We start from the raw sequence: 26,160 nt of genomic DNA on the forward strand, positions 1-26,160 counted from the left end.
CCAATCCACCTACCAACGTGTGTTTTTGGACTGTGGGATGAAACTGGAGCACCCGGAGGAAACCCACGCAGACACAGGGAGAACACACCACACTCCTCACAGATAGTCACCCGGAGGAAACCCACGTGGACACAGGGAGAACACACCACACTCCTCACAGACGGTCACCCGGAGGAAACCCACGCGGACACAGAGAGAACACACCACACTCCTCACAGACAGTCACGGAGGACTGTCTTTTTATATCTTTTATAATATATTTTAATATGAACTTTTATTTATCATTTCTATTATATTAGGTCTATTATAACCACATTCTTGAGGATGAGGAGGAGCTAACCCTGCCGTAGGACTGGCATCCCACCGCAAACAGAGCCACAATTTCTGAAGAAGTAACACGATCAGTCGTAACTGGAGAAACTCCAGTGAAGCGTGCACTGCGATGACAAATCACAGTTCAGAAGAATTCAAAGAAAACTAGTTTTCTCTGTGACGCAAATTTTCCATTGAACTTCCAGTAACTCAGTTCTCAGCTTTGGTTCAGTCTTTTTACATTATTACTAATATGTTTGGTTCACGTAATAAACCTTTAAAGGTCAGCTTTAACCAATGACTAAATACACTGTGTTTAAATGGACTGGAGTGTAATATTATTATACTGTGAACATGTAATGAGTCTTTACTCTTTTTAAAACATTATTTTAATTTGTTTGTACAGCACTGTGTATGTTTGTGTGTTAAAGATGGTAACGTGTATTTGTAATGTTATAAATAGTGATATTTTCTGATTGCCTGTAAAAAAGACTATAAGGAAAATGATCAAATCAAATTAAATGTATATGATTTTACATCTGATGTTGTCACAAAGCAGCTTCACGGGAATTCCAGTAAAGAATTCTAGGCGAGTGAGCCAGGGGCGACAGTGACAAGGTAAAACTTTGCTAAAAAACAATGGGAGGAACCAAGGCTCACAATGGGGGCCTATTCTTTCTCTAGTCAATCTAGTGAGCGTGGGCAGCTAAAAAATAATTATAATTATTACTATTTTTACTATTTTTGCTCTTATTTTGTTCTTTTTATTGTTATCACTATATTAAAGGAAGAAAATTCTGTGAAGTAATCTTTGCAGTTGTCATTATTAATTTTTATATTGTTATTATTATTATTATCATATTTTTATTGTTAATTTTATTATATGTTTTTATTAACTGTAATTTGTTATTGTTGATATTTCTATTATTATATTATTACATTTTTTTTTTTTTTTTTTTTGTAGTTAGGGCTGAAGCTCCGCCCCTTGGAGCTGCCTCATAAATAAAGCGGAGGGCGTGAATGCTGCTGGAAACTGTGGTGACGTCAGAGCGCGCGGGGGGAGCTAGAGATGGCGGAGCGGCGCGCGCTGCAGCGGGATCAGGGCGCAAGGAGCTGCGGCACGAGCCACGGTGAGCGAGTCGCGCGCATATCCACACAGAAACACACACCGTTTAAGTAAACAAACGAAATAACGATGGCGCGAGGCGCGGAGAATAGCCGGGGGCGGGTTCTCTCCGCGGGTCGGGCTGGGGGGCTTTGATTACACTGGCTAACCTGGCCATCACCGAGGGCTAAGCTAATGCTAAGCTAAAAATATGCTACCGCTAACTCTCCCGTTATTTTAGCCGGAGGGGAAGCTTAGCTTGGAGCCGAATCGGAGTCTAGAACGGGCACCAGCCATTGGAGCCGAGCTTTCTATCCGAATCTTCTCACTGAATTGTAGGAATCGACTCGCTTCGCAAACAGGAGTCAACTCCCTCAAAGCTTTAACTTTTTAACAAAATTAGAAATAATTAAGATTTTGAGAGAAATAAACTAACTATAGCTAGAAAATTTAAAATAGCATTTACTACTTGTAAACAAATCATTGTTAATGATTGTTAACATTATTTCCTTTTCACCTTAATTAAGTATGCATGAATATATGAATATGCAATTAGTCCCTGCCTACATCTCCACAATCTTCTCCGTCGCTAACCTGCAGCTTGAAAAACCACGCCCTGCAAGTTGACGTGATTGGTTTCTTAGGTGTGTGACGTATGAATTCTTGTCTGTCTGAATCAGTGTGTCTTAAACTATTTGAGATGCTGCCGTTTTAAACCAGAAATGCACAGCCACTGACCCTTTATTCACTCAGGATACATAAAGGCCACCACATGCACAGAAGTGTTTAAGGTTAGACACTAGATTTTAATTGAAATGGATCTTAAATTTGTTCTTCATTTTTTTTTTTTTTTTACTCTAGTGTTTCCCACGTCATAAAAATTACAATTGGTTACAGATTCTACCATTTGACCCACTCGTATATAACTCTGAAGACACTAAAATGAAAATAATACGTTTACACAAACATAATTCTCACTAGTTTTTGCATGAGTTGCCTTCAAAATCTTTTTAAATTTAGTTTAAATCTTTAATTTAATCGGTAATCAATACATATAAATGTATTTATATCTATTAATTTTAAAACGGGCCTTTACAAATTGACTCTTCAATTTCAATCGCTTGTCTGCGTTCACAGAAAGGAGCCGATTCCGTGAATTGATTCATTCGGAACGGTTCAAACTAATCCGAGAAAGGCTAACGCTAGCGCTATGTAGGTTTAGCTGACATTTCAGGGTCCCCCTGTCAGCTTTAATAACAAAGCGATTCTCTGGCGTTTCACACCGAGCTTGAGGACAGCGATTCGGTATATACAGCTTCAGATTAGAAACACAACACTGCAGATATTCAGCCTCTAAACGAGTCAGATATGAAGTGTTTGCGTGGATATTAACGGTTCTGTGCTACAGTGCTAACGCGCGGTTCCGTTATGATGAACGCTGCGTCAGACGACGGCTCTTATATTGCACATTCACTCGGGGCTTTCTTTATTTTGATTATTACCTTAATGCGCAGTGATTTCTGACCATATCACCTTCAACTTGAGCTGATATCTTTATCGTTAACCTAGGACATTTGGTCAGAGGCCACAACAACACAGTGACCGTCCACAGTAAATGAAGGATCGTACCACTGTTGTTTTGCTGTAACAGTCAAATATATATCTCTCTCTTCGCTTTTCTTGAGTTTCTGTCTTTTAATCTCTGTACTCCAGATTTGTCACGCTGGTATTCATGGCCCGACAGGCTGTAAATACACCTGTTACGCCAGGTTATCAGTGTTATGTAAACCCAGGTAGAGTCTATCTGCCTATGGGGTGTTTTCCCTGACAGGGATTAAGCTTAGTCTTGGAATATATTCTTCAAAATAATGTGTGGTTTAGGACTAGGCTTAATCCCTGTCTGGGAAACCCCTTTAATGTTTGGAGCTTTAACCTGGAGTAGGTCATATTTTGTAAGCATTTTTCTTGTGTGCATTTTATACCATATTCATCCTGATAGACATCAATAACTCAAATGCTCTGGTTATCTGTGGCTGCTGCAGGGCCATAAACAACGCACCCAGCTGTTCAGGTGAACAGAATTACTACCTGTATACACACCAACCTTAACCGTGCATGTGCGCTCTGCAGTATACATGTTTTTTGATGCCATGTAAATGACTCGACCCACATTGCTTAAAAGTAGTGACCTAGATGCACAAGAACAGCAGAGAATTGTTTTAATGCGTCCCACATCCTCTCTCTCACCTGAACAAAGAAATAATAGTTAGACGGGTAGAAAAAGGTGTTGCGTTCCTCTCTCCAGTGCTCTCTTGTGGACTCCTCCAGCTGTAGTCTGGCAGTGTGCGCTCATGTGTTTTGAGGGAAGGAGGGCTAAAGGAAGGCGATGGGAATTTTTTAACTGGATATTTTTATTTTATTTTCTTAACCAGAAACTAGTTTATACTTGTTCCTTTCTATAAAATAATCTACTCCAGTTTTAAATACATGCCAAACATGACTGGAATATGGCTGGATGTATGGGCATATATCCAGATTCACTGATCAGCTCATCTGTGAACTTTGGCTTGCAAGATATCCCTGCCCTTTTTTTGCAGGATAAAAACTACCTTTGCTGTAGATTGTGATCCATATTAGCTGTATGTAACATAACCAATAGAAAATCAGAGTAATGGAGTTAATGTTTTGGACAGTTCATAAAACATGTCGGGTTAATGTATGGCCAGTTTGTTTGTTATAGGACACGAATGATACAAGTTACATTGGATCCGTATGATTTGGAATAGGGAGGTTTTCTAAGTGGGACATCTGTGATCGGTGATACTGCACCGTGAAATGATATCCAAATGTCAGCCTTTGTCAGGGAATAAGAGTTTATTCTTTCTCTTCTGTTGCTAGTTGCTGTTAGTTTCTTCAAATTTATTTGTTTTTCTTTCATAAGTCGTAAAGTGTTTTATTTTATTCATTATTTTCATTCCTACTGACCGCTATTTTTTCAGCTGCTCTTTACTGACTCTGTCCTGTCCTGCACTTTAGAAAGCGCTTTGGGCAACAGCAGTTGATTTTAAATATGCTCTAGAAATAAATATCATTTCCTTGGTGTTTAAAATGTTGATTTGTAGTCGTTCAGCTGAACTGTGATGTCAGGTGATATGAGGCTGTCGGTGAGTTCTTCGTAAGCTGATCTTCAACATTATTGGTGTTCCCTTAAAACACATGCTCGACACACACAGACTGGGCTGAGCATGTCAGCAGTAAAGTGATATTCTCTTACTGCTGTTCATTTTTGTGCACTCAAGAACATACGAGAATAGAAATTCAGGTTTGATAGATTTCTTCTCAAGGCTGTTGGCTCATATTAGTGGATGATTTATCATCTGTACTCAGTGTATCATCGTATTGACATACTGGGATGTTGGGCTTCAGTTTCGAAGCTGTTTATTATGCTATGTGAGCTATGACAATGGCCAAAAATGGTGGGTTTATCTTGGCTAAGTGTTTTGTTTTTAGCTTTTTTTTTAAATTCTTTTCTCCTTGTTCAAGGACTAGGCATGGGGTCATTAATGTCACTATGTGGTTAAATATTGCATGATTCTGTCGTACGATCTGTAGGTTGTCGCACTTTTAATTAGTACATTCAGCTGCTGCTTTAAAGTGGCCATATTAACATATTAATCTGTGTATGTGGAGTCCACCAACGGACACACTGTGAAACAAGATCACCCATTTTTTGCCCCTACATCGAAGTCTCTCAATTCTCAGCACTGGATCTGTGCTTATGCGAGAGCGCAAAGATGATGTAAAAAGGAGCGAAACTGGCACAGAGTGCAGAGATGTACAAGCACTGAGTAAAGACGGAACGGAGTAAGAAGGAGAACTGAGCGAAAAGAAGCTAAAAACCAGCACTTCTGCTTCTCGCTGTGCGCTCGGGGTCGGGGTGAACAGCATGCGGCTCGTCTTCATTTAAAGCAACAGGCGCTGAAAGCAGCCGTTCTGAACAAGGCTGTTTAGACAGGGGGAGAACGCGGATGTGGTGTTTGATCCTTGTGGTATTTTGACCAAACAAGTCACATGTTACATTAAGACTCTCAACTGCTAGTGTGTAATGTGTGTACATCGTCTGCTCTGTATGTGACGTGTGCTTTGGACATTGCTCTTAGTTTTTAATAATCTGTGGGTAAAAGCCACTAGCAGCTGCTTCCCATCATGACATACTCTAACGGATCCATTTGTCTTCATTCCTGTTTTTTTATACTTTAGGAGGAGAATATTTGATGTTTATTTTCTTGGATGTGAGATGAAGTTGTGGAGTTCCTTTCTTGGTAAAGTGGTCACGCTCGTTTGACGCACAGACAGACGGCCAGACACACAGTGGGGTGGGGGCACTGGATTATGATTAGATAGAACAAGGCCCAAGGAAACTCAAACTTTTTTTCCCCTGTCACAGTTTGATTTCAGGAAACAAGCTTTTGGTTTTGACCACATGCCTCTGCTGATGTGTTCCACTGGTTTAAAGTCGGCCTTTATGTGGGATCAGCATGCCCTTTAGACACACTCACGTCTGGCCTATTTGGGTCAGGTTTATCACGGTCTTTCAGACTTTCAAAATGATATCAAGCTTTAGCTGGAGTTGTCTCACTTGATTTGGCCATTCACTGACAAGACGTGTCATTTACTGCATGACACTGAACTAAAAAAAAAAAGCAGTTTCACATTGTGGTGGTGCAAGAGAAAGTGTTAAAACGTGTAGTTGTGAGTTAATGTAAGAAGCAAGTGAACTTTAAAGCAACAGGTCATGCTTGTTAATCTGTTTAATAGTGAATAGTCTGTTTTAATAGTCTCACTGTTATGAAATTTTCATGAAGTTTGTGCAACAGATTTTTACCAAATCCGTTTGCCTCTTGTGGGTATGTAACGTATTACTGTAATTCATATAATCTCCTGCTCTTGTCAGTTTATAGTAACTGTTGCATAGTATTAAAAACGGCAGTCTTTAACTTTATTCAACATTGTTGTGTTATATTAATATTGAATGTTATGTTCAACATTTATAGATTATAACCTGGAAAAGAGTTTGTCACTGCATTCTTCAGGAAAAAGTGCTGTAAAAGCTTTCCTATCGATTTGTTCTTTTCTTGGGGATTACTTTGTATCCAAAACTAGCCCACCAGGGTGTGTCCCCTTCCGCCCAGTGATTCCGGGTCAACTCCAGACCCACCGTGACCTTGAACTGGAAAAGCGGTTGCAGATAATGGAAGTGTGTCTGTACGTGAGTTTAGCTTTTAGAAGATTTAAAGGAAGGGCGGCACGGTGGCAGCAGGTTAGTGTCGCAGTCACACAGCTCCAGGGGCCTGGAGGTTATTGGTTCGATTCCCGCTCCGGGCGACTGTCTGTGAGGAGTGTGGTGTGTTCTCCCCGTGTCCGCATGGGTTTCCTCCAGGTGCTCTGGTTTCCTCCCACAGTCCAAAAACACACGTTGGTAGGTGGATTGGCGACTCAAAAGTGTCCGTAGGTGTGTGTGTGTGTTGTCCTGTGAAGGACTGGCGCCCCCTCCAGGGTGTATTCCCGCCTTGCGCCCAATGATTCCAGGTAGGCTCTGGACCCACCAATGATTTAAAGGAACAAGAAACATTTGTTTTTGCTCCTGAGCTGCCTCTACACCACTGTTCTGAATCAAGGTGGAAGGATGGGGGTATGGTTTCTTACCCTCCTTCAAGAGATACATAGTGCAGTTTCTGTAGTGCTGAGCCCAGAGCAGCAAAGGATCTATTCGCCACGTAGATCTCTGCAATGGTTTTGCAGCTATAAATGTTTAATGTTTTTTTAACACAATATTGAAGGCTTTTTGTTTTGTAGGTTTCAGTTCTGGGGGTGATGATGAAATACCGATTTCTGACAGCCATCACCCAGCTCTAGGTTTAACTCCCAGCCTCCTCACCTTAAACTCAGGATATTTAACGGCTGTGTTTGCTTGACTTCATTGACTTTAACGCTCCACCTTTCTCACACAAGCAGGCATTTTAATTTCTAACTGCTCTGGCGTTTGCTGATGGAGGCCTGCATATTTTTCTGCACCTTAGGATTATGTCTGACTGCATGAACCTGGTCAAAACTCTTGTCTAATTGCAAGTAAGTGCATTGTGTGTGCGCTGATCTAGTGTTTACTCTTTACACAGACAGCAAGCTGAGCCCTAGAGTTTGACCCTGAACACTTCCATTAGTCCACCACATGTGGATATTCACAGAATAACGTTTTTATCCCTCAGTAAAAGCTGAAAGTGTTTGCACAATGAACATGTCTTGTCTTGTAAAATCTGAACCTGTTTAACTTGATCTCATATGGGGTGTGTGTATATAAATGAATGCTTAGGTTTAATGTCATAGAGGCCTTATCTTAGCCCCGTCAATGCTTGATTTCTTATCAGTATACCTCTAACACAGCCGGTTTTCCTGTTTGTGGTCTATGCAATCTATTCCTGTCCTGTCCTGTACTAAGGGAAGTCTTGAAGAGCTCATTATACTGACTCATGATCGACCAACAGCACCATGTCCCTTACGCGGTTTCGCTGAGCTGCTCATGCATTCACACATTCATACGTCTTAAAACTCATTACTTCCTTTTTGGTTTTCTGACTGTCAGGCTGAACGCTGCTGTGTCAATAGCACTAAAATAATAAATAATAGATCCACCTTAACTACACATCGGCACATTCGGTCCTGGTCATGTGTTGTGTATTCTGGTCAAATATACAAGAGCACAGAGGCAGGGACTGTAATCTGAAGCTGGTCAGCTTGTCCTCCTTATTATGCCAGGCTCGATGCCTTTAGTCAGGGCAGGGAGCAGCAGGCATCTTATTAATAGTGAGGAAGATGCCAGACGCGTTCACATGGCAAGATGCGAGCGCCTCACTGGACAAGACACTGTTGGGACGGGGTCTGGCAGGTGGTTTTGGAAGAGGGTTAGAGAGTAATCATGTTTGAGAGGCTACATGGAGTATCAAATATATTCAGATGTGATCGTGTTTGGTTTAGTGGTAACATTGGGTTTGAACTGTGCTGGCTTGGTGCCCGTGACTTGCTAATCCATGTATGTATTACCGACCAACCGGGGTAACAACACTCAGATTAAAACGTAAACACTCAGTTATCTGTTGTATGTTGTAATGTCAAAATTTTTGTTGCCGCCTTGTCCAAGGTGCTCTTGTAAAAGAATTTTACAAAAGAACCTGTATTAGCAAGAAATATACCATTTATTCTTAGTGTTAAAAACATAGCAATATTATCAGTGTATAAACCATTAATGAAAAATGCCATTAAAAGTATAGTACTCTTTATCCTTTCATTGTAAAAGCTTTAAGAGTCTCTGCTGTTTATTTTAAGAAAATGGGCGCCAACTAAAAGCTGCTTTACCTAATTCAGTCCTCACCATTGAAACATCAGATTTATACATCGTTAGAACGGAAATCGGAGTCTAGTTTGTTAAAGGAACAGCAGCGAACAAGAAAGAAGAGGATTAATGATAGATTTGTTTTATAGATTCTCTCCCTCTTCTGCTATTGGTCCATCTCTGTTCACATGACTTTGGCGATGCTTTAAATGGAAAGAAGCTCACTCTATTTTTGTTTAGTTTGAACACACATACACTGTTATAGAAAAAGCTTGGTACAATCCTAGCTGTAATGTACGTTTGCCTATATATGCTGACATATGTACATTTATTATCAATTATCATTTGACTACAGCAAACTTTATTTTTTGAACACATAGATTTACACAGGGTAAATGGTACATTCACATGGCTGGTGAATGTGAACGTGTTCTTTGTTTCTGAACAGTAATATGCGTAGCAACAAATATAACCGGCACAAACACACTCTGTCTTCACGGCACAATGGTGCTCTCCCGCTGCGCGTGTTTTCAACACAACTGACTTGTCACTGCTGGCGTAAATCTGCGGCTCTTCGGTTGGATCGTTCCCATTTACACGATAAATGCTAAAACATAAACATTTAGATTTTTAATTTGAAAAGTAGATTTATGAGCGAGTCAAGAACAAAGTGTTTCCAGACGTTCTCCTCGATCGTAGGGATTTGTTAAATCAAGAGCACGTGTGATTTAACATAACGAAGTATTTATTAACCGCTAAAACACACAATATCACAGTTACTAAACTAATTAGTTCATTGTTTGTAGCCCTTATCCATTTCAGGGTGGTGGTGGGGTTCGGAGCCTACCCGGAATCACTGGGCGCTAGGCGGGAACACATCCTGGAGGGGGCACCAGTCCTTTGGAGTGCGACACACACTCTCTCATAAACTCACACCTAGGGACAATTGAGTCGCCAATCCACCTACCAACGTGTATTTTTGGGAGGACACCCACGCAGACACTGGGAGAACACACCACACAATTCCTCACAGGCAGTCACCCGGTGCGGGGCTCCAACACAAAACCTCCAGGTCCCTGGAGCTGTGTGACACACACTACCTACTTGGCAAATAATCTCTTACCGTTCAGCTTTTTAAATCTTGTTTTCTCAGGAGCCTCAAACGTTTGCATTGTGCTGTGTAAGAGTGGTGATCTGCACCATATGCACCACTGAAATATTTGAATTATAAGGTGGATATAACCCTGACAGTGCTTCATTTTAGTTTTGCCAACGTGTGTCTTTGTGTGTGTGTGGTAGGTGTCAATAGGGTGGAGGACGTGTCTCGTAAAATGAGCAGCAGGGAGGCAGATGATGAGCTGCTGCTGGAGGAGGAAGAGGGGACAGTGGGCCCGGTCCAGATCGTCGTAGCGGATGAAGATGAACACGAGTTCTCGCTGGATGAGGAAGCTCTGGAGCGAATCCTCATGCAGGAGCACATCCGGGACCTCAACGTGGTGGTGGTCTCTGTCGCTGGAGCTTTCCGCAAGGGAAAGTCCTTCCTGCTGGACTTCATGCTCCGATACATGTACAGTCAGGTGAGAAGGCCTGCAACCTCCTTAATCAAGACACTACTGATACAATTATTATTTCATTGTCTTAATATTAGGTGATTCTTTTATGTAACGTTTAAATTTCTATTATTACAAGATGCAAATGTTACAATTAAGATTAAATTAATTTGTTTTTTTAATCAACAACCCTGTTAAAAACATTTGACAATTTGTCTACAACTGCTCCCTCTTGATATTGATTATCTTTACTCTGTTAAACATGAAGCTTAAACGTGTAGCTGTTTGAAAGATGGCTTTATCAGTAGAGTATTCAATATAAACATGGAATCCAGCGCTTGCTTTTACACACCGTCTTCTTTCCCTGACCTGTTACTGTTGATGTTTTGCCCCATCCTACCCACAGCGTTCCCCATTTAGGTCAGATGTCCTGGGAGAGGCTATTTTCTGCATGTGTGTCAATGGTGCGAAATGAACCAGTATTTCCTCATTAGACAATTGCCAATCCTGCCCCTGCACTCTGAGCCTCCTTTCTCATCAGAGGTCCGGCAGACAATTGGGGCATGAGTTTGGGTTTTGGCTCCGGTGCATGTTCAGGGGTCAGAGGCGCGCTGTGTCTGGTGGATCCAGTCCTGAGCGATATGAGAGCAAACCAATGTGACGATTAATTGTACATTTTACCACGACTGCGATTAATGAACGATTGTTTTGTTGTTGTATTTGTGACCCTCACAGTTCATTGACGAGGCTTGTGCTGTAAATATGCTCCAGTGTTAAAGGCTAAGCACCACTTAATGGACCTCCATGAATGTTTGACATTATTGTAGTTACTGACAGATATAAGTATGAATTAAAATGAAAATAGCAGCTTAATTTGCTTTAAAACTGACAATTTTATTAAACTGACGGAAAAACCCGAGCTCTCTACGGAGATTCTTGAACGCAGCCGTGACGTCACTGGTGGACAACAGCTGAACAACGCCGCGGTAAAACACCGTTATGACTGACTGTTATGACAGTATCTAGCTAAATAACCAACATTATTCATGACAATAGCCTAGCAATAAGCTAAACTCAAATGTAGAGGTACCGTTATTCTTGTAAATGTGATCGAAGTCGAACTCGAATTCATCCGACACTATAAACCTCCGTAATGCAGCTACGTAGCCGAGTATAATCTGAGCCACCGAGTTTAGCGAGTCAAGCTAACGTTAACTAACACCAACTAAAACAGGCGAAGTGAGTGTCCTTACCCTGTTTACCTCCATGTTACAGAGGCTCTTGAACACCTTTCGTTGGTGTCCTTACATGCCCATATTGTTGGAAAAGCGCCAGTGAAATGAGCTACAGATAACGGAGTGAGCGGATGGTCCTTTCCAAAGTGCCCGTTTAAAGTGGACAAATTTAGTCCATTTTCTGGATGTTTTGGGATCTTTGGGCCATTTGTTCACAGATGTCCCACTGTACATTGAATGATTGCAGCCAAAAACAACACACCTTTTCGTCATTTTGCATTAAATTAAGTGCAGCTTCTAGAGTTGTTGTCCACCATCTACGTCACAGGCAAGACGCCTATTAGAGTTTGGGGGGGGGGGGGGGGGGGGAACGGTCTTTTAAACCTTATTCCTTCAATTATTATTATTATTATTATCGTTACACTTATATAGCTTATATAGCAATTACTATCAATTAGTAAGAAATAGCATGTTTTCTGACTATCAATAAACACAAGTTAGGAACTCAAATTCCACTGTATTTATTTGTTTGACACTTTCATATCACTGTGTTGGTATAAACTGCTCGGTCGCCCTTAGCGCTTTGGTTCTAATCCACGTTGCTTCCATGTGGAAGAATCACTTGACTAGTGTGGTTTTAAAGGGACAGCACATGAACACACATTGGAAACATAACAGAATTTAAAAAAATAATAAATAAAATTAACTATTAAACGTATATAATCGATTATAGACGAGATTATTTTGATTAGAAGTTCAGAATTGTTGATTTCCATTAGTTTTGGATTAATTGCCCAGCCCTGGGTGAACCACTCCCTCTGTTTCTGCTTTAAAGATGTTACACAATATTATATGCATCTAGATACAGAATTCGTTGTGAACTAAAGTGATATAATCACAATAATAATGTTGTGATTACTGGTAAGTGTAATTTTACATACATCTCAAGGCTTTGTGTTTCTCCAAGAAAATGAGCACATTTTTCATTTTCTTGGAATTGAGAATTGAAAACAACGTATTTTGCCAGTTTTTCATGAAACAATCAGCGTCATTCTTAAATTTTCTTTCAAAACTATGGATACATTTTAATAATTATAACATTATAAATAATAAAATTTGTTTTCTTGATAAAAGTGGGGGAAAAAAAGAATTTCAGCCATAAATATAAATAGTTTAGTGTTTGGATTGATCACTTTGGTGGAACCCTTGTGATGTGGTAACAAAACACACTACTTCCTGCTCTTTTAGCATCTTCAGTTCCAGTGTTTAGAGCTATTGTGTTTAAAAACAAAAAGGAAGTGTCCCTTTTTAAAAAAAAAAAAAAAAAAAAGCTGGCATTCACCACATCATGTGACATGCGTTAGCCCTGGTTCATCAAATGCCTTAAGCTCAGCTACGTCGTTCTCTCTTTTTTCATTTCATGGCCATTCAAAGCATACAAACCCTAATGGCTCTCTGTAACGCGGTTTTAAATCTGGTTTAGCTGATTTGGCTTTTAATGCCTGTGGGCTGCGTTTTCGTGTAACACTGCTGTTTTATTTGTCACAGAGTGCTTTTGTTTCTTGCTGAGGGCTCTGAGTGGGGTTTTCCTGAGATCAACGTCCAAAATCACACTAAAGTGGGCTAACAAGGAAGAGACACTCCTCACGTTAAATCTTCTTAAGCATATTTGTGTGTGTGTGTACGCATGCATATATTATAATTGCATCATTTTCAAATCTCTAGTTCCTCCATTTTTTTATGTTCACAAGTCAGTGCATATTTAAGATTTAATGTGACCTAGTTGTTCCGTTTTCTTCAAAGTATTGCCTTGTGATGAGGCGAACCATCCTTTCTCAAACGTGAAAATTGCTCAGTTGGGTTCACTGCACCAAACACAGAAGCAGAAGTGCTGGCGCTTTTGAAGGGATGCCGAAGGGGAACGATAAGTTACTCAACTCTTCATGACCAGTGTGAAGTCAGCTGATTTAAGAATGGTTGTGATTTGAGGTTTTCTGTTAATGCCAATGACAGGTCTGCTGTTGAAAATGACGAGCTTGATTACCCCTTCCTCCCGTTCTTGAGTTGTAGCATGATGTTTTAAATGGTCTATTTTGATATTGTGCATCCTGCGATGTGACTGTTGCACAAATTGTGTTGAAGAGTCTAAAAATACATTGTGCAGACCTTGCCCAGCTGGAGGTGTAATGTCTTAAGTGTGCACAGTTTCTGACGTAATCAGTTCTACAGAGATATTTGAATTGGACAGTGTTAGACTTGATATGTCAAACAAGAAATTAAATTCCACCTTTTAATGCTGTTAATGTCCAGATAATGTATGAACTTTACACTGGTGTTACAAAGACTTACTACCTCACTAATTAAGCACGTATATAGTAACCATGTCTGTTCCCTCGTCTTCTGGTTACTAGTGTCATGAGACTAAATCAAATCAAATTTATTTGTATAGCGCCTTTTACAACTTCACAGTTTCAAAACAGAACATTTAAATCAAAGCCCAATGCGAGCAAGCCGAAGGCGACAGTGGCAAGGAAAAACTCCCTCGAGGCTGGAGGAAGAAACATTGGGAGGAACCAAGACTCACAAAGGGGACCCATCCTCCTCTGATCAAACTATAGATTGAATTTTAAATGATCACCAATGAAGTGTCATTATGCTACATAATAATAATAATAAGGTGAGCAGCTGGTCTGGTGTGGTCTGGTGTGGTCTGGGCCGCAGGAGAATCCAGCAAACAATCTTCCATCAGTGGGCCACCATTCTCTCAGAAAACAGTAAAGGGAAGCAGTTAGGTTGGTTGAGTGCAGCAGAGAATAAGAGCATGTGAATATTTTCTTTAGTGTAGTGAGGGATCTGACTGTAACAGACTGGGAGTAGGGAAACCAGAAGGAGCTCAGGCAAAGACATCCTTTCGCTCCAAACAAGAGAAATTGTGAGCACATCATCCAGGTTTACCCTGATTCTCCATGTCCATGGGTTCCTGAAATGACAACCTTAAACTAGACAGAGGTTAGTTGCCAAAGGCTAAACTGAACAAGTGTGTTTTGAGCCTAGACTTAAACATAGTGACTGTGTCTGCATCCCGAACACTAGCTGGAAACACAATACGTCTGTCCCACAGTGACATTTGGATTTAACGTGGATTTGAGAGGCGTATTAATTGGTTCCTTGTACCGTGTGTTGTCTCGTGTCTGTGGTTGTTACATGTGAGTAGTGAGAAGAGCTGAGAAGAGCTTGTGCTTTACCATGAGCTCTTTATCATATGAGGGATTGTTTGAATGCGGTATCGTCGAATGCATGAATAAAAAATTCATAACTTTTGACCTACATCAACACTTTTCTTGATTTTGATCAGATTACAGCAGTCAAAGGAAATTATTGTTCCATAATGTTTTACATTCCTTTCTCGTTATCTTTACTTGTCAGCTACCTCAGAGATAGTTACCTTCAAGTGTGCCCCAGTATATAACTTACCCCTTTGACACCAAACCAGATGAGACTCAATTTGTGTATTTTTACAGAGGTTTAATTAAAAACATCTGTTAAATTAACATCTATCATCTGTTTTTGGGTTCTTCCGCTCCAGAATAATGATTCATGGCTGGGTGGTGATGAAGAACCGTTGACCGGCTTCACCTGGAGGGGCGGCTGTGAGAGAGAGACAACAGGAATCCTGGCGTGGAGCGAAGTGTTTGTGGTGGAGAAACCAGACGGGAACAAGGTCATATTCAACATGTGTATTTCCATCTGTCTAAAATAAATCAGCTGCGTCCCTTTGCCTCTGACATTTCACTTTGGTAAAACGCTTGCACGTGAACCTCTGCTTTATCACCCTCTGTAAGACTGTTTTTATTCTACCACACAATCGTGTGTCTCCTTTGTGCCAGAGCTGTTAAAGGAAGTCAGGTTATGGGTGGTAGAGTTACTCCTATCCAGTCCCTACCTCTCTTTGGAGAACTGCCCTTGAATGGCCCTTTCGTGCTTGAGAAGCTCTTACTCTCTCTAGCACACATTGAAAGTCAAATACTTGGGTCCTGGAAACCGCACTGTAATACTTACAAATATGTGCAGGTGCAGGGGAGGATGGACAGTCAAACTAGGACTGAACAGTTTGGGTAAACTATCCAGCTGCTGTTTTTCTGACGGATATTTTAACTGCAATTATGCTGCTATTTTCTATAAGATGGGGTCTCTATTTTTCAGGAATGTTCTTTTTTTTTCTGCCTTGAAACATGAGCTAAATATAGTGTGTGCAGCTCTTCTACAAGCTGTTTAACAACTCTTTTATTAGGTTACATTTATCCTCTTAAAACTTTAGAAATCAATGTTGACGATGGATGAAGTTGTAGTTGCTGAGATTTTGAAAGTTTTTGGAACACTTTCGGCTTTAATTGTTACTTATTGACACATAAATAATTAAGAAGTTAATGTTTTAATTCTTGTTTTCACGCTGTGATATTTGTGACACATCAGTGGACTTGTGACATTATCCACAGCGGCTGATTTTGGTGCCACTGTGACCAACTGCAGTTCATAAAGTTCTCACGGTGTCAAACATTGGACCCACCAAATCCCTTTCATAGTCTACTTCAGCACACAGGAGACAGAGCAGATGAAAATGGGCTTTTCTGTCTCATGCAGTGGGACATAATCGTAGACGTCATGGTAGTAGTCGTATAAGTCCTTGTAATCGCACATGGTATACCTGGCTTCACAGTAGGGATTCGATTATAAAGCTTTCCTTATTTTTGGTAGTAGATGAACTGTCCTTTCTCGCTCAGTCTCATTTATTCGTGGCCATCTGTTTCTCTGCAGGTTGCTGTGCTTCTCATAGACACACAGGGGGCTTTTGACAGTCAGTCCACCATCAAAGACTGCGCTACCATCTTCGCCCTCAGCACCATGACCAGCTCTGTACAGGTCTGTTTCAGAACTGCTTTTAATCAGAATATCAGTTGAAGTGATCGTCATTCTTCAGTGTTACTTGTGTATGTTTAGAACATTGGAGGGTTGTTCCTCAAGCCAATGGTGCAGCAAACAACAAAGTAGCAGCACATTGTATATGATCTACATAAAGTGCAGATCCATACCTTTTTAAAGGGGACACTCCTTGTTCACTTCTGGGTCTTAATGAAAAGGTTATTATAATCGATTATATCAGTTACTTTTATTCTGTGATGTCCCCACTGTGTGTTCATGTACTGTCTCTTTAAAACCACGCTAACAAGCTGTGGCCACATGATTCCGCCCCCTTTCTGCCAAATGGACTCGAGCAGATTGCACCAAAGAAAAACACAGCGTCTGTGGTTTGGACGTATTGTGTTTTGACTATAATTAAGACGACACTGTTTTTTTTTATTTTTTTTTCCTCAGCGTTTACAATCGACTTCTTTTTGTTCAGTTTCATCCAAAGCACAATCTCACACCAAATATAAACAGCTCAGAAAACAAGAGAGGAACAAGCTCCCAGCGACATTAGAAACACTACCCCAGCTTTAACACTGGAGCATATTTACAGCACAGGCCTCGTCACTGAACTGTGAGGGTCACAAACACAACAACAAAATAATAGCAGTTAAAATAGCAGCAATGGAGTTGCGTTTACATTGTTGACTAACAATTCTCAGGTAACTGAAGCAGGCAGTTGGTGCCCAAGGACAGTTATTGGTGTAGCGTGGTGTGCTCACTCAGGTGTGGAATTAACCCCGCTTTATGTTTAAGTCAGTGGTGTTGCCCACTACACCATCCACTAAGATCCTGAGCTCATAAAGTCTAGTTCCTCCTCTTCTCTGACCGACAGAAAAATGTCTGACTCCATTTTTGCTTTTGTATTCTTAGGTATACAATCTTTCCCAGAACGTGCAAGAAGATGATCTTCAGCATCTACAGGTAGGCTTTGCTTTGTATCTTCATTTCGTGACCCCCCCCTTAACTGCAGATAAACTCGTCTTGCATTTGTCATGAGCTAACGCCTGCAACCTTCTGTTGTGTAGCTTTTCACAGAGTATGGAAGACTCGCCATGGAGGAAATCTACCGAAAGCCATTTCAGGTGTGTTGTGAAGTCATAGGCATCAGTTACAGGAACTGCTTTCTTTATAAATATATTCTAGGCTTCACAATCCTACATAATATAACTTGGTGCATTGTGGTTAAATGAAAGCATCATGTTTATAAGGAATATTCTGCTTTTTTCTAGTCACTCATGTTCCTTATCAGGGACTGGAGTTACCCGTATGAGCACGGATACGGCCTGGAAGGAGGGAAGAAGTTCCTTGAGAAAAGGTTGCAGGTGTGTATTTGTTCTAGTTTTTTTCCGGTGGTGGTGGTGAAAAAGCACTAAAACAAAGTGAGGCCAGCACAGTCTATGCTCTGTGTCTCTGTCAGCATTGTTTGTTTGTTTATATATAAAAGGGATGTTCATTACATTGTCGGTATAAATATTAAATAAATCATTACGTTTATTATTTTTACATTTTTCTATGTAATCGCACTTAAACTCTACATTTGTTGGATGTAACGGTTAGCTTTTCAATTCCCTGGAGATAAAGACAAAAGCCTTTACTGGGAAAAATGATTATTTGTGGCGTTTTCGTCCGATTTTGGAGCAGGTGAATCCCTCGGGGCTGTGGGGTGGAGACTAATGTCCTGGAGTCCAGTCTCACACTGCGCCAGGCTCAGTTTTAATCAACAGAATGGTTCAGTTTTCGCAGCGATTGCAGTAAAACTAATGATCAAAATGAGCTGATGTTTTCTTGATAGCCCCTCAAACTTTCTAGAACCGTTCTAAGATTACCTGCAGGATTAGCAGATTATAGCAATAGGCAGAACTTACTGAGTGCCTCTTGTGTATATAATATATAACATGTCTAAGGAACACCTTATTTGTGTAATTCAGTCAATCAGTGGTTTGATTTGAAATGGATGAGTTGGAAAAGCAGGGAGTTGTGAAGTCAGTACCATGGATTTAGCTTTGCGTTTTTTCCCTCTCAAAACCAAGTGAACATATTTGTCTTCTGAGTTTCTATAATTTTATATTGAATTACAGTTTCTCCTTCCAACGATTACGAAAAAGGCAGTTGAGAAAAAACGATTACGGTGCTGCATTTTATTATTTTGACTTGTGTTAAGCTCTTTTCTTTAGAGCGGTGCGCTTTAGCACCTCCCTACATTTGTTTACAGCATCTGGCTGAACAACCTTTAATTTCCTCGTATTACACATGTAGGCGTATGTGGGGTTCGGAGTGCTTGCCCAAGCTGGGAATTGAACCTTAGTCTTCTAGTTATAACCAACTAGGCTACACCAACATCACTCTCAGCCGTGTCATCTTTATTGTTTCCAAAGTCCATGAGTAATAATATCAAATAAACATGACCAAACTATTCGTGATTATGATCTTCACAATGTTTGACCAGCCTTGCAATTTTGATCACGTAAAACAGGTGTAGACATCAGAAGCGGCTCTTTGTTGGGGACTGTTAGGCCTTAGGATGCTGTGCATGAACGTTCCCAACATGAATGAAGTTTTATAAATGACCACAACATTACTTCATAATTGTATTAATGTATTAGGCAATGTATTCATAAATATTTTAAAAGACATTAGATGAGCCCTCGGACAAAAGACCCGTATGTGAAATGTGTTTAAAGGCTGAAATGACAGTATTTTTCTGTCTTATATGAAATACAACCATCATAAGGTTTTCTTCTGTTTATTAGGCTTTATTTTTTTATTAAAGCTATCACTCTCACTGACACTGATGTGACTGAACAAGCAGGCAGTGCTGTTAAAACAGAAACGGCTAATATATGGTCCTTCGTTGTAAGAGCTCATTCGTTGAATGCCATCTACAGCAGTGTAACCAAATCTTACTCGACGTTTCTCTAGAAGAGAACATTCCACAACAAACCGTTTAATCATACTGAAACTTTACATCCTTACATTTTATTGTTATATTTGTAAGAATCAGCACTTAAAGTCAGTTTGTTGCAATATCCATTTAACCCCATTACTGTGTGCTCAGGTGAAACAAAACCAGCACGAGGAGCTGCAGAACGTCCGGAAGCACATCCACTCCTGCTTCTCCAGCATCAACTGCTTCCTGCTCCCTCACCCCGGCCTCAGAGTGGCCACAAACCCTCACTACGACGGAAGGTTGAAAGGTGAGGTCGTTCTGCCCCCTAGAGGCTGACTGGTTAGTGCCAGATCATAGCAGGAGAGGATGGCTGTGACTGTATAGCATTCAAAACACGCTGTCTTAAGTTATACGTTGGTTAATTTGGTTTCTAAGAAGCATATACATTTGTGCGGCGATTGAAATGGACTGTAAATGTCTCCCCACTCCTGTTCTTCCAGACATTGATGATGAATTCAAAAAAGAACTTATTAAACTCATCCCATTGCTGCTGGCCCCTGAGAACTTGGTGGAGAAGGAAATCGGAGGCTCTAAAGTGACGTGTAGAGATCTTGTACAGTATTTCAAAGTACGGTTTCAAATCTTTGATATTTATCTGCACTGAGACCTTTTAGATTTGCCGGTCTTAACTTTTCTCTTTGCACTCAGGCCTACATGAAAATTTACCAAGGTGAAGAGCTGCCGCACCCAAAGTCCATGTTACAGGTGTGTTTCATTTATCACCAGACCCACAGTATAACAAGCAGACCACTTTTGATTATATTTTACTTATGTTTATGACCATTTTTTTTAATGCTTAGGCAACAGCAGAGGCCAACAACCTTGCAGCAGTCGCTGGAGCAAAAGACCTTTACAACAAAAGCATGGAGCAGGTGAATCAATTGTTGAAACCTCAAATGAGAGGTTTATTTCACTTCAACATTTTAACAAGGACCTGGAGGTTGTGGCTTCGATTCCCGCTCCCGGTGACTGTCTGTGAGGAGTGTGGTGTGTTCTCCCTGTGTCTGTGTGGGTTTCCTCCGGGTGACTGTCTGTGAGGAGTGTGGTGTGTTCTCCCTGTGTCTGTGTGGGTTTCCTCCGGGTGACTGTCTGTGAGGAGTGTGGTGTGTTCTCCCTGTGTCTGTGTGGGTTTTCTCCGGGTGACTGTCTGTGTGGAGTGTGGTGTGTTCTCCCTGTGTCTGCGTGGGTTTCCTCCGGGTGACTGTCTGTGTGGAGTGTGGTGTGTTCTCCCTGTGTCTGCGTGGGTTTCCTCCGGGTGACTGTCTGTGAGGAGTGTGGTGTGTTCTCTCTGTGTCTGCGTGGGTTTCCTCCGGGTGACTGTCTGTGAGGAGTGTGGTGTGTTCTCCCTGTGTCTGCGTGGGTTTCCTCCGGGTGACTTTCTGTGAGGTGTGTTGGGTCTGTGTGGGTTTCCTCCGGGTGACTGTCTGTGAGGAGTGTGGTGTGTTCTCCCAGTGTCTGCGTGGGTTTCCTCCGGGTGACTGTCTGTGAGGAGTGTGGTGTGTTCTCCGTGTCTGCGTGGGTTTCCTCCGGGTGAGGTGTGTTCTCCCTGTGTCTGCGTGGGTTTCCTCCGGGTGACTGTCTGTGAGGAGTGTGGTGTGTTCTCCCTGTGTCTGTGTGGGTTTTCTCCGGGTGACTGTCTGTGAGGAGTGTGGTGTGTTCTCCCTGTGTCTGTGTGGGTTTTCTCCGGGTGACTGTCTGTGAGGAGTGTGGTGTGTTCTCCCTGTGTCTGTGTGGGTTTTCTCCGGGTGACTGTCTGTGAGGAGTGTGGTGTGTTCTCCCTGTGTCTGCGTGGGTTAGGTTACAGATAATGAGTGCAGTAGCATTTAACATAATCTTCACTGACTTATGTGTTACACTACTGTAATTACTTTGTACCAGTGAATACATCAGTCATTACACGGTTGTTGCATGAATTTATGTCTTAATTTGAGATAATTAATATAATATGGGACTTTTAGTTTTTTTAAATCTTAAAGGCATTTTGAGAAACTGGCTGATGCTTAAATATTTTGAAAGTTGTAACCTCAGAGAAGCTCTTTGCAAATCTAGAAGTAGATTAGTGGCCAACAAGGGATTAGGGTTTGTGCAACTCGAACCCTGTGGAGTCCCAGGCGACTCTATGAAGCGTGAAGTGTGTAAATCAACAGAAACTTACTTTTGGGAATTTTGTATCTAGAATTTAGATTTTTAAATGTTTTATTCTGAAATGAGTGGATATTAGAAAACTCCTGTAAAAGAAAGTGTTTGAAACATGATTTACAAGAAAAGAGTAGTAAACAGGTGTCATGGTGCTGTCGTGTTGTCAGTCCGCTCCTCGGGCCGCTGAGGTTGAGGACTGTGGTGTTCTCCCTGTGTCCGTGTGCGTTTCTTCCAGGTGTTTGACTCTCCTCACAGTCCAAACCCTAAAGAAATGTTCTGTCAAACAAGTGAGAGAAAAATTCACCTTGGGAGTCAGATCCCACCTGTCTGCTGTGTTATGTGAGAGTTGAGCTGTTTTCTGGCCTGCTCTGTGCCGCAGGTGTGTGGAGGAGACCAGCCGTACATCGCCCCGGCCGATCTGGCGCGCAGGCACGTGGAGCTGAAGGAGAACTCCATAAAGCAGTTCCGCTCGGTGAAGAAGATGGGAGGAGAGGAGTTCTGCCGCCGTTATCAGGAGCAGCTGGAGGCCGAGCTGGACGAGGCTTATGACAGCTTCGTCAAGCACAACGACGGAAAGAACATTTTCTACGCGGCTCGGACGCCCGCCACGCTGTTCGCCGTGATGTTTATCATGTACGTGGTGTCGCTGGTCACCGGCTTCGTCGGAATAAACTCTGTGGCCACGCTGTGTAATCTGATCATGGGTGTGACCTTGGTGTCTCTGTGCACCTGGGCGTATGTTAAATACTCAGGGGAGTTCAGAGAGGTGGGGAGTGTCATCGACCAAGTGGCAGAAACCCTCTGGGAACAGGTGCGTTGTCTAGACCTCTATTGTCTGCCTTTTCTTTGTTTTCTACTTTGTCTTCTTTCTCCTCTCTCTGCTTTTCACTTTACTCTGACCTCTACGTAAACCTCTATAAAGGCTTAAACCAACGGGCTTCAGTCGACATCTCAGTGTGGTTTGAATTAAACAACCTCTCTGACAGCACACTCTTGTTGGAATAAGCATTTATAGACACTTAAGGATTATGTTAATGATATTTCACCTTACGAACAAACTGCTACAGTAGCCTTTATGAAGACGGGGTGTAGAGGGGCTGATTTACAATCAGATCCCTCCCCTATTTATGATGGCATTAGTCACCAAAGCAGATGCTGTGTCATGTGTTTTATGAAAATTTAATTTCCTGCCCGTCCACGTTAATAAACATCCAACGACGAGTGCTCAGACCTGGCACATGGCTTTAAAGGGAACTTTCTCTGATTTTTATTTAGTCACAGTTCAGTCAAGGAATTTAGAGATACAGTGGAACCTCTACCTACGAACTTGATCCGTTTCGTGACCCGGTTTGTAAGTGGAAAAGTTCGTTTCTCGAGTCAGTTTTCCCCATTTAAAATAATGGAAAAGCAATTAATGTGTTCCAGCCCCCACCCCGAAAGTCACCCTTTTTGCACTGGTCTATGTTTACAACACTCTCAAATTAGTAAAAAATACATGTAGCGTTACTAAAAATGAAAGAGAAATACAGTGTAAACAGTAATAAAAAAGAAATAATGAAGTTGTAAGTGGTTACACATCGCTACCTTGAAGACGTGACGACTGGCTGGAGGAGTAACACAGGCACTGGCTGTATGACGGGAGGTGGGGGTGGGTGGAATAACGGAGAGTAGGGTGAATGTGGGGAGACGAAGCGTAGATACGGCTTAACTTAGCACGAATTTCGATGTCTGCTATTTACACTAATGCTAAATTGCTAAAGCTACAATGTGCTAATCTTAGAAGCTCACTGAAGTCTGGGCGCTGGGAGACTCGCCTATTGGGGTCAGTGGCCATTTCCAGCCGCCGGCTCGGCGGAGGCTCGGGTTCGTTTCTAGAGTCGTGGTTCGTTGGTGGAGGCAAAAAATATTCAAATGCCCGGTTCGTATCTTGGAAAGTTCGTTAGTAGAGGTTCCACTGTAGTTGTTTGTCTGTAGTCATTTGATGACTCTGGCTTTTTTACTTTGGTGGTAGGAACCAGATATTTCCAGATGTATTTGGGGACTGTGGTATGTTCTCCCTGTGCCTGTGTTGGTTTCCTCCAGCTGTTCCATTTTTTTTGCCATAGCCCAAATCATGTTATAGGGATTGGCTTTGAGAGCAAGAGAGTGATTGAGTGAGTGCGTCCTATTAATAGCTTTGTCAGAAGCTTTTAGAGACGTTAAGCTCTTCAGACATCTGGTTCCCATCACCGCCAGTGTGAAAAATTCAGACTCAGCACTTTAATACCAGTAAAGCAATCCTTATAAAGTAAACAAAGCTAAGCCAGGTGTGTATTTATTAAGCTTCTCAGAGCAGGAGCTGAACTGTCAGTAAAATCTAAAAAATCTGGGTCAGCAGCAGTTCTTTTCTGAGAGGTTTAAGGATCTGAGCCTCTGTCGTATTTGTTCAGTGAGGGTTTAGAGGCCTTTTCTCATTTTCTTTTCCAACTTCTCTTCTGTTCTTTCCACTAAAACATTTGTTTTCTTCTCACTTGACGCTAAAACAGAGGACCCCGAGAAAGGTGAGTTTTTCTTTGGCAGCACTGCCCTCTTCTGGCTGTCTCAGGTTTTACAGTTTTCTAATCTCCAAACTATTTACTAAAACATGTTCTTCCTCGCAGGTGTTTTCCAAGCTTTTCGAAGTTGCCAGGAGCAAAGTGACGTTGGGTGCCCTTCTGCCCGCTCAGCGAAAGAGACTGTCCTCGAACAACAACGTGAAGAAGAAAAACTAGCTGTGACTCTGCTCTGTTTCACAGAGCTATTTTTAGGACTTTCTCGCTGTCTCTCCCTCTGTCTCTCGCTCTGTATTTCTCTTTTCTTCCTGCTGAATGCATGGCCTGGGAGCCGTGCTGGGTTGGGATTTAAAAACAACACAAAAAAAAAGAACAAAAAACACACTGCTATGAATTCCTGGTTCACAATGTTTTGTAGAATTCAGGTCGGCACTTTTTCATGGAGTTCTTGGTCTTCACCATCTCATTGTGCTGTGTGTTCTGGGGAAAAGGAGGGCTGTGCAAAGTATGTTTATGCATCATCTGCTTTTTAAATCTGCATTCGTTTAGTTATGTCTCTCCTGCTTTGTGTGTGTGCGTCTTTCATCATTCCCACATCAACTTCTTGTCCATTCCTTCCTCGTCGTCTTATTCCACCTTGTTTTCTCTCTCTCTCAGGTGTTGTAATCTCTTGGTGATCAGTGCAGAGAGGAGAACATTAGGCAAAGAGCTTGTTTAAAGTGAAGAAAGTGACTCCTCCATACGCCAAGTTACAGAGCAACTGACAGCTGCGATTAGAGCCAAAGTTGACGTCTTTTTTTTGTTTTGTTTTTTTACACCGCAGACCCTGTAGTCCGTGTACTCTCCTAAACACCCGAGACTTGAAGCATTGGTGAAACACTAGCACTGGCTTTGGGATTCAGGATCAACTGTTTTAAAGTGGTACATCCTCCTTCCCACTCGTTCGCCAGGGCTCTGTTTTAACCAGCTTCTTTTCCAAGGGGAAAAAAACAAACTAAAATCAAGGCCCTTGTGGTTTTCACTAGTGGGGGGTTTGGTGCCCATTGCTTTTTATCACACGTTTGCCAGTCGCACTTGGTTTGAACAGGGATTTCTTGGAGAGAAACACTACATTTTATCATGAATTAGGTCTCGACTTAAGCCTCGCAGCGTTGTATAAATTGTAAGTACAAATCACGGTGGAAACGGTAGCTGTACCAGTGATGGTGTCCTGGTACTGTTTCTTCTTTAGGCCTTTCCCAGCTACATCTGCCCTCTCCCTGCTGTACAATAGACAAAGACCTTTTGCTTCTTTGATAATTCCATCCACAAGGTGACAGCTGACATATGCTACTCTGTACAGTTTAGATTTTTTTAAACCTTGTCACAAATAGGGCATGTGTATGGAAATATAAATGTACTATGAAAATTTTCTATAATTTTTTTTTTTCTTTTTTTCGTAGCTGGAAGAACAATGGTTTCATCGTAGGCCGACGGTTTGTGAGGTTTATTTAAAGGAATGCATTTGTGATTTGTGTAAATGTTGAAAGAATATGATTTTTTTTTCTTTCTTTTTTTAAGTTATATATATATAAATATATACATTAAATCCGCCTTGAGCACTTCAATTCCACTCACGCTGATGAGCAATGAAATGTTTATAAAGTTTCACATGTTTTTGTTTAATTTTAAAGTTATTTTTCTTTAATTTATTTTTCAATACAAAATTAAAAGGAACCACTGTATATCAAAGAGACGGTCGTGGCTGCGCTGATCATTCATTCATTCATTGTCAGTAACCCTTATCCAGTTCAGGGTCGTGGTGAGTCCGGAGCCTACCCGCAATCACTGGCCGCGAAGCAGGAACACACCCTGGAGGGGGCGCCAGTCTTTCACAGGGCGACACACACTCACACACACCTACGGACACTTTTGTAAATAGTAAATAACCAGATCTGAACTTAGCTAAAGGTCAGATACCTGAAGTGTAAAGAAATGAACTTCTCC

The 26,160-nt window shown here is 41.5% G+C and overlaps 1 protein-coding gene across 3 annotated transcripts; it reads left to right on the forward strand.

The window, feature by feature from the left end:
- The first annotated feature begins 1,326 nt into the window (after positions 1–1,326).
- Positions 1,327–25,888, forward strand: zgc:158270 (uncharacterized protein LOC791213 homolog). Of its 3 annotated transcripts, none has more exons than XM_066657050.1 (14): positions 1,327–1,442; positions 10,104–10,381; positions 15,176–15,310; positions 16,405–16,509; positions 17,428–17,478; positions 17,583–17,639; positions 17,787–17,879; positions 19,613–19,751; positions 19,945–20,072; positions 20,153–20,209; positions 20,305–20,376; positions 22,023–22,454; positions 24,169–24,183; positions 24,283–25,888. In XM_066657050.1, the coding sequence occupies exons 1-14, from the start codon at positions 1,382–1,384 to the stop codon at positions 24,391–24,393; spliced, it is 1,734 nt and encodes a 577-aa protein (XP_066513147.1). In that variant the 5' UTR covers positions 1,327–1,381; the 3' UTR covers positions 24,394–25,888. The 3 variants fall into 3 exon arrangements, with proteins under 3 accessions (XP_066513147.1, XP_066513148.1, XP_066513149.1); XM_066657052.1 differs by lacking the exon at positions 1,327–1,442 and adding an exon at positions 2,619–2,722; XM_066657051.1 differs by lacking the exon at positions 24,169–24,183.
- Positions 25,889–26,160: the final 272 nt, after the last annotated feature.

The sequence above is a fragment of the Hoplias malabaricus genome, chromosome Y (genome assembly GCF_029633855.1).
Source record: "Hoplias malabaricus isolate fHopMal1 chromosome Y, fHopMal1.hap1, whole genome shotgun sequence".
NCBI classification, from domain to species: domain Eukaryota; kingdom Metazoa; phylum Chordata; class Actinopteri; order Characiformes; family Erythrinidae; genus Hoplias; species Hoplias malabaricus.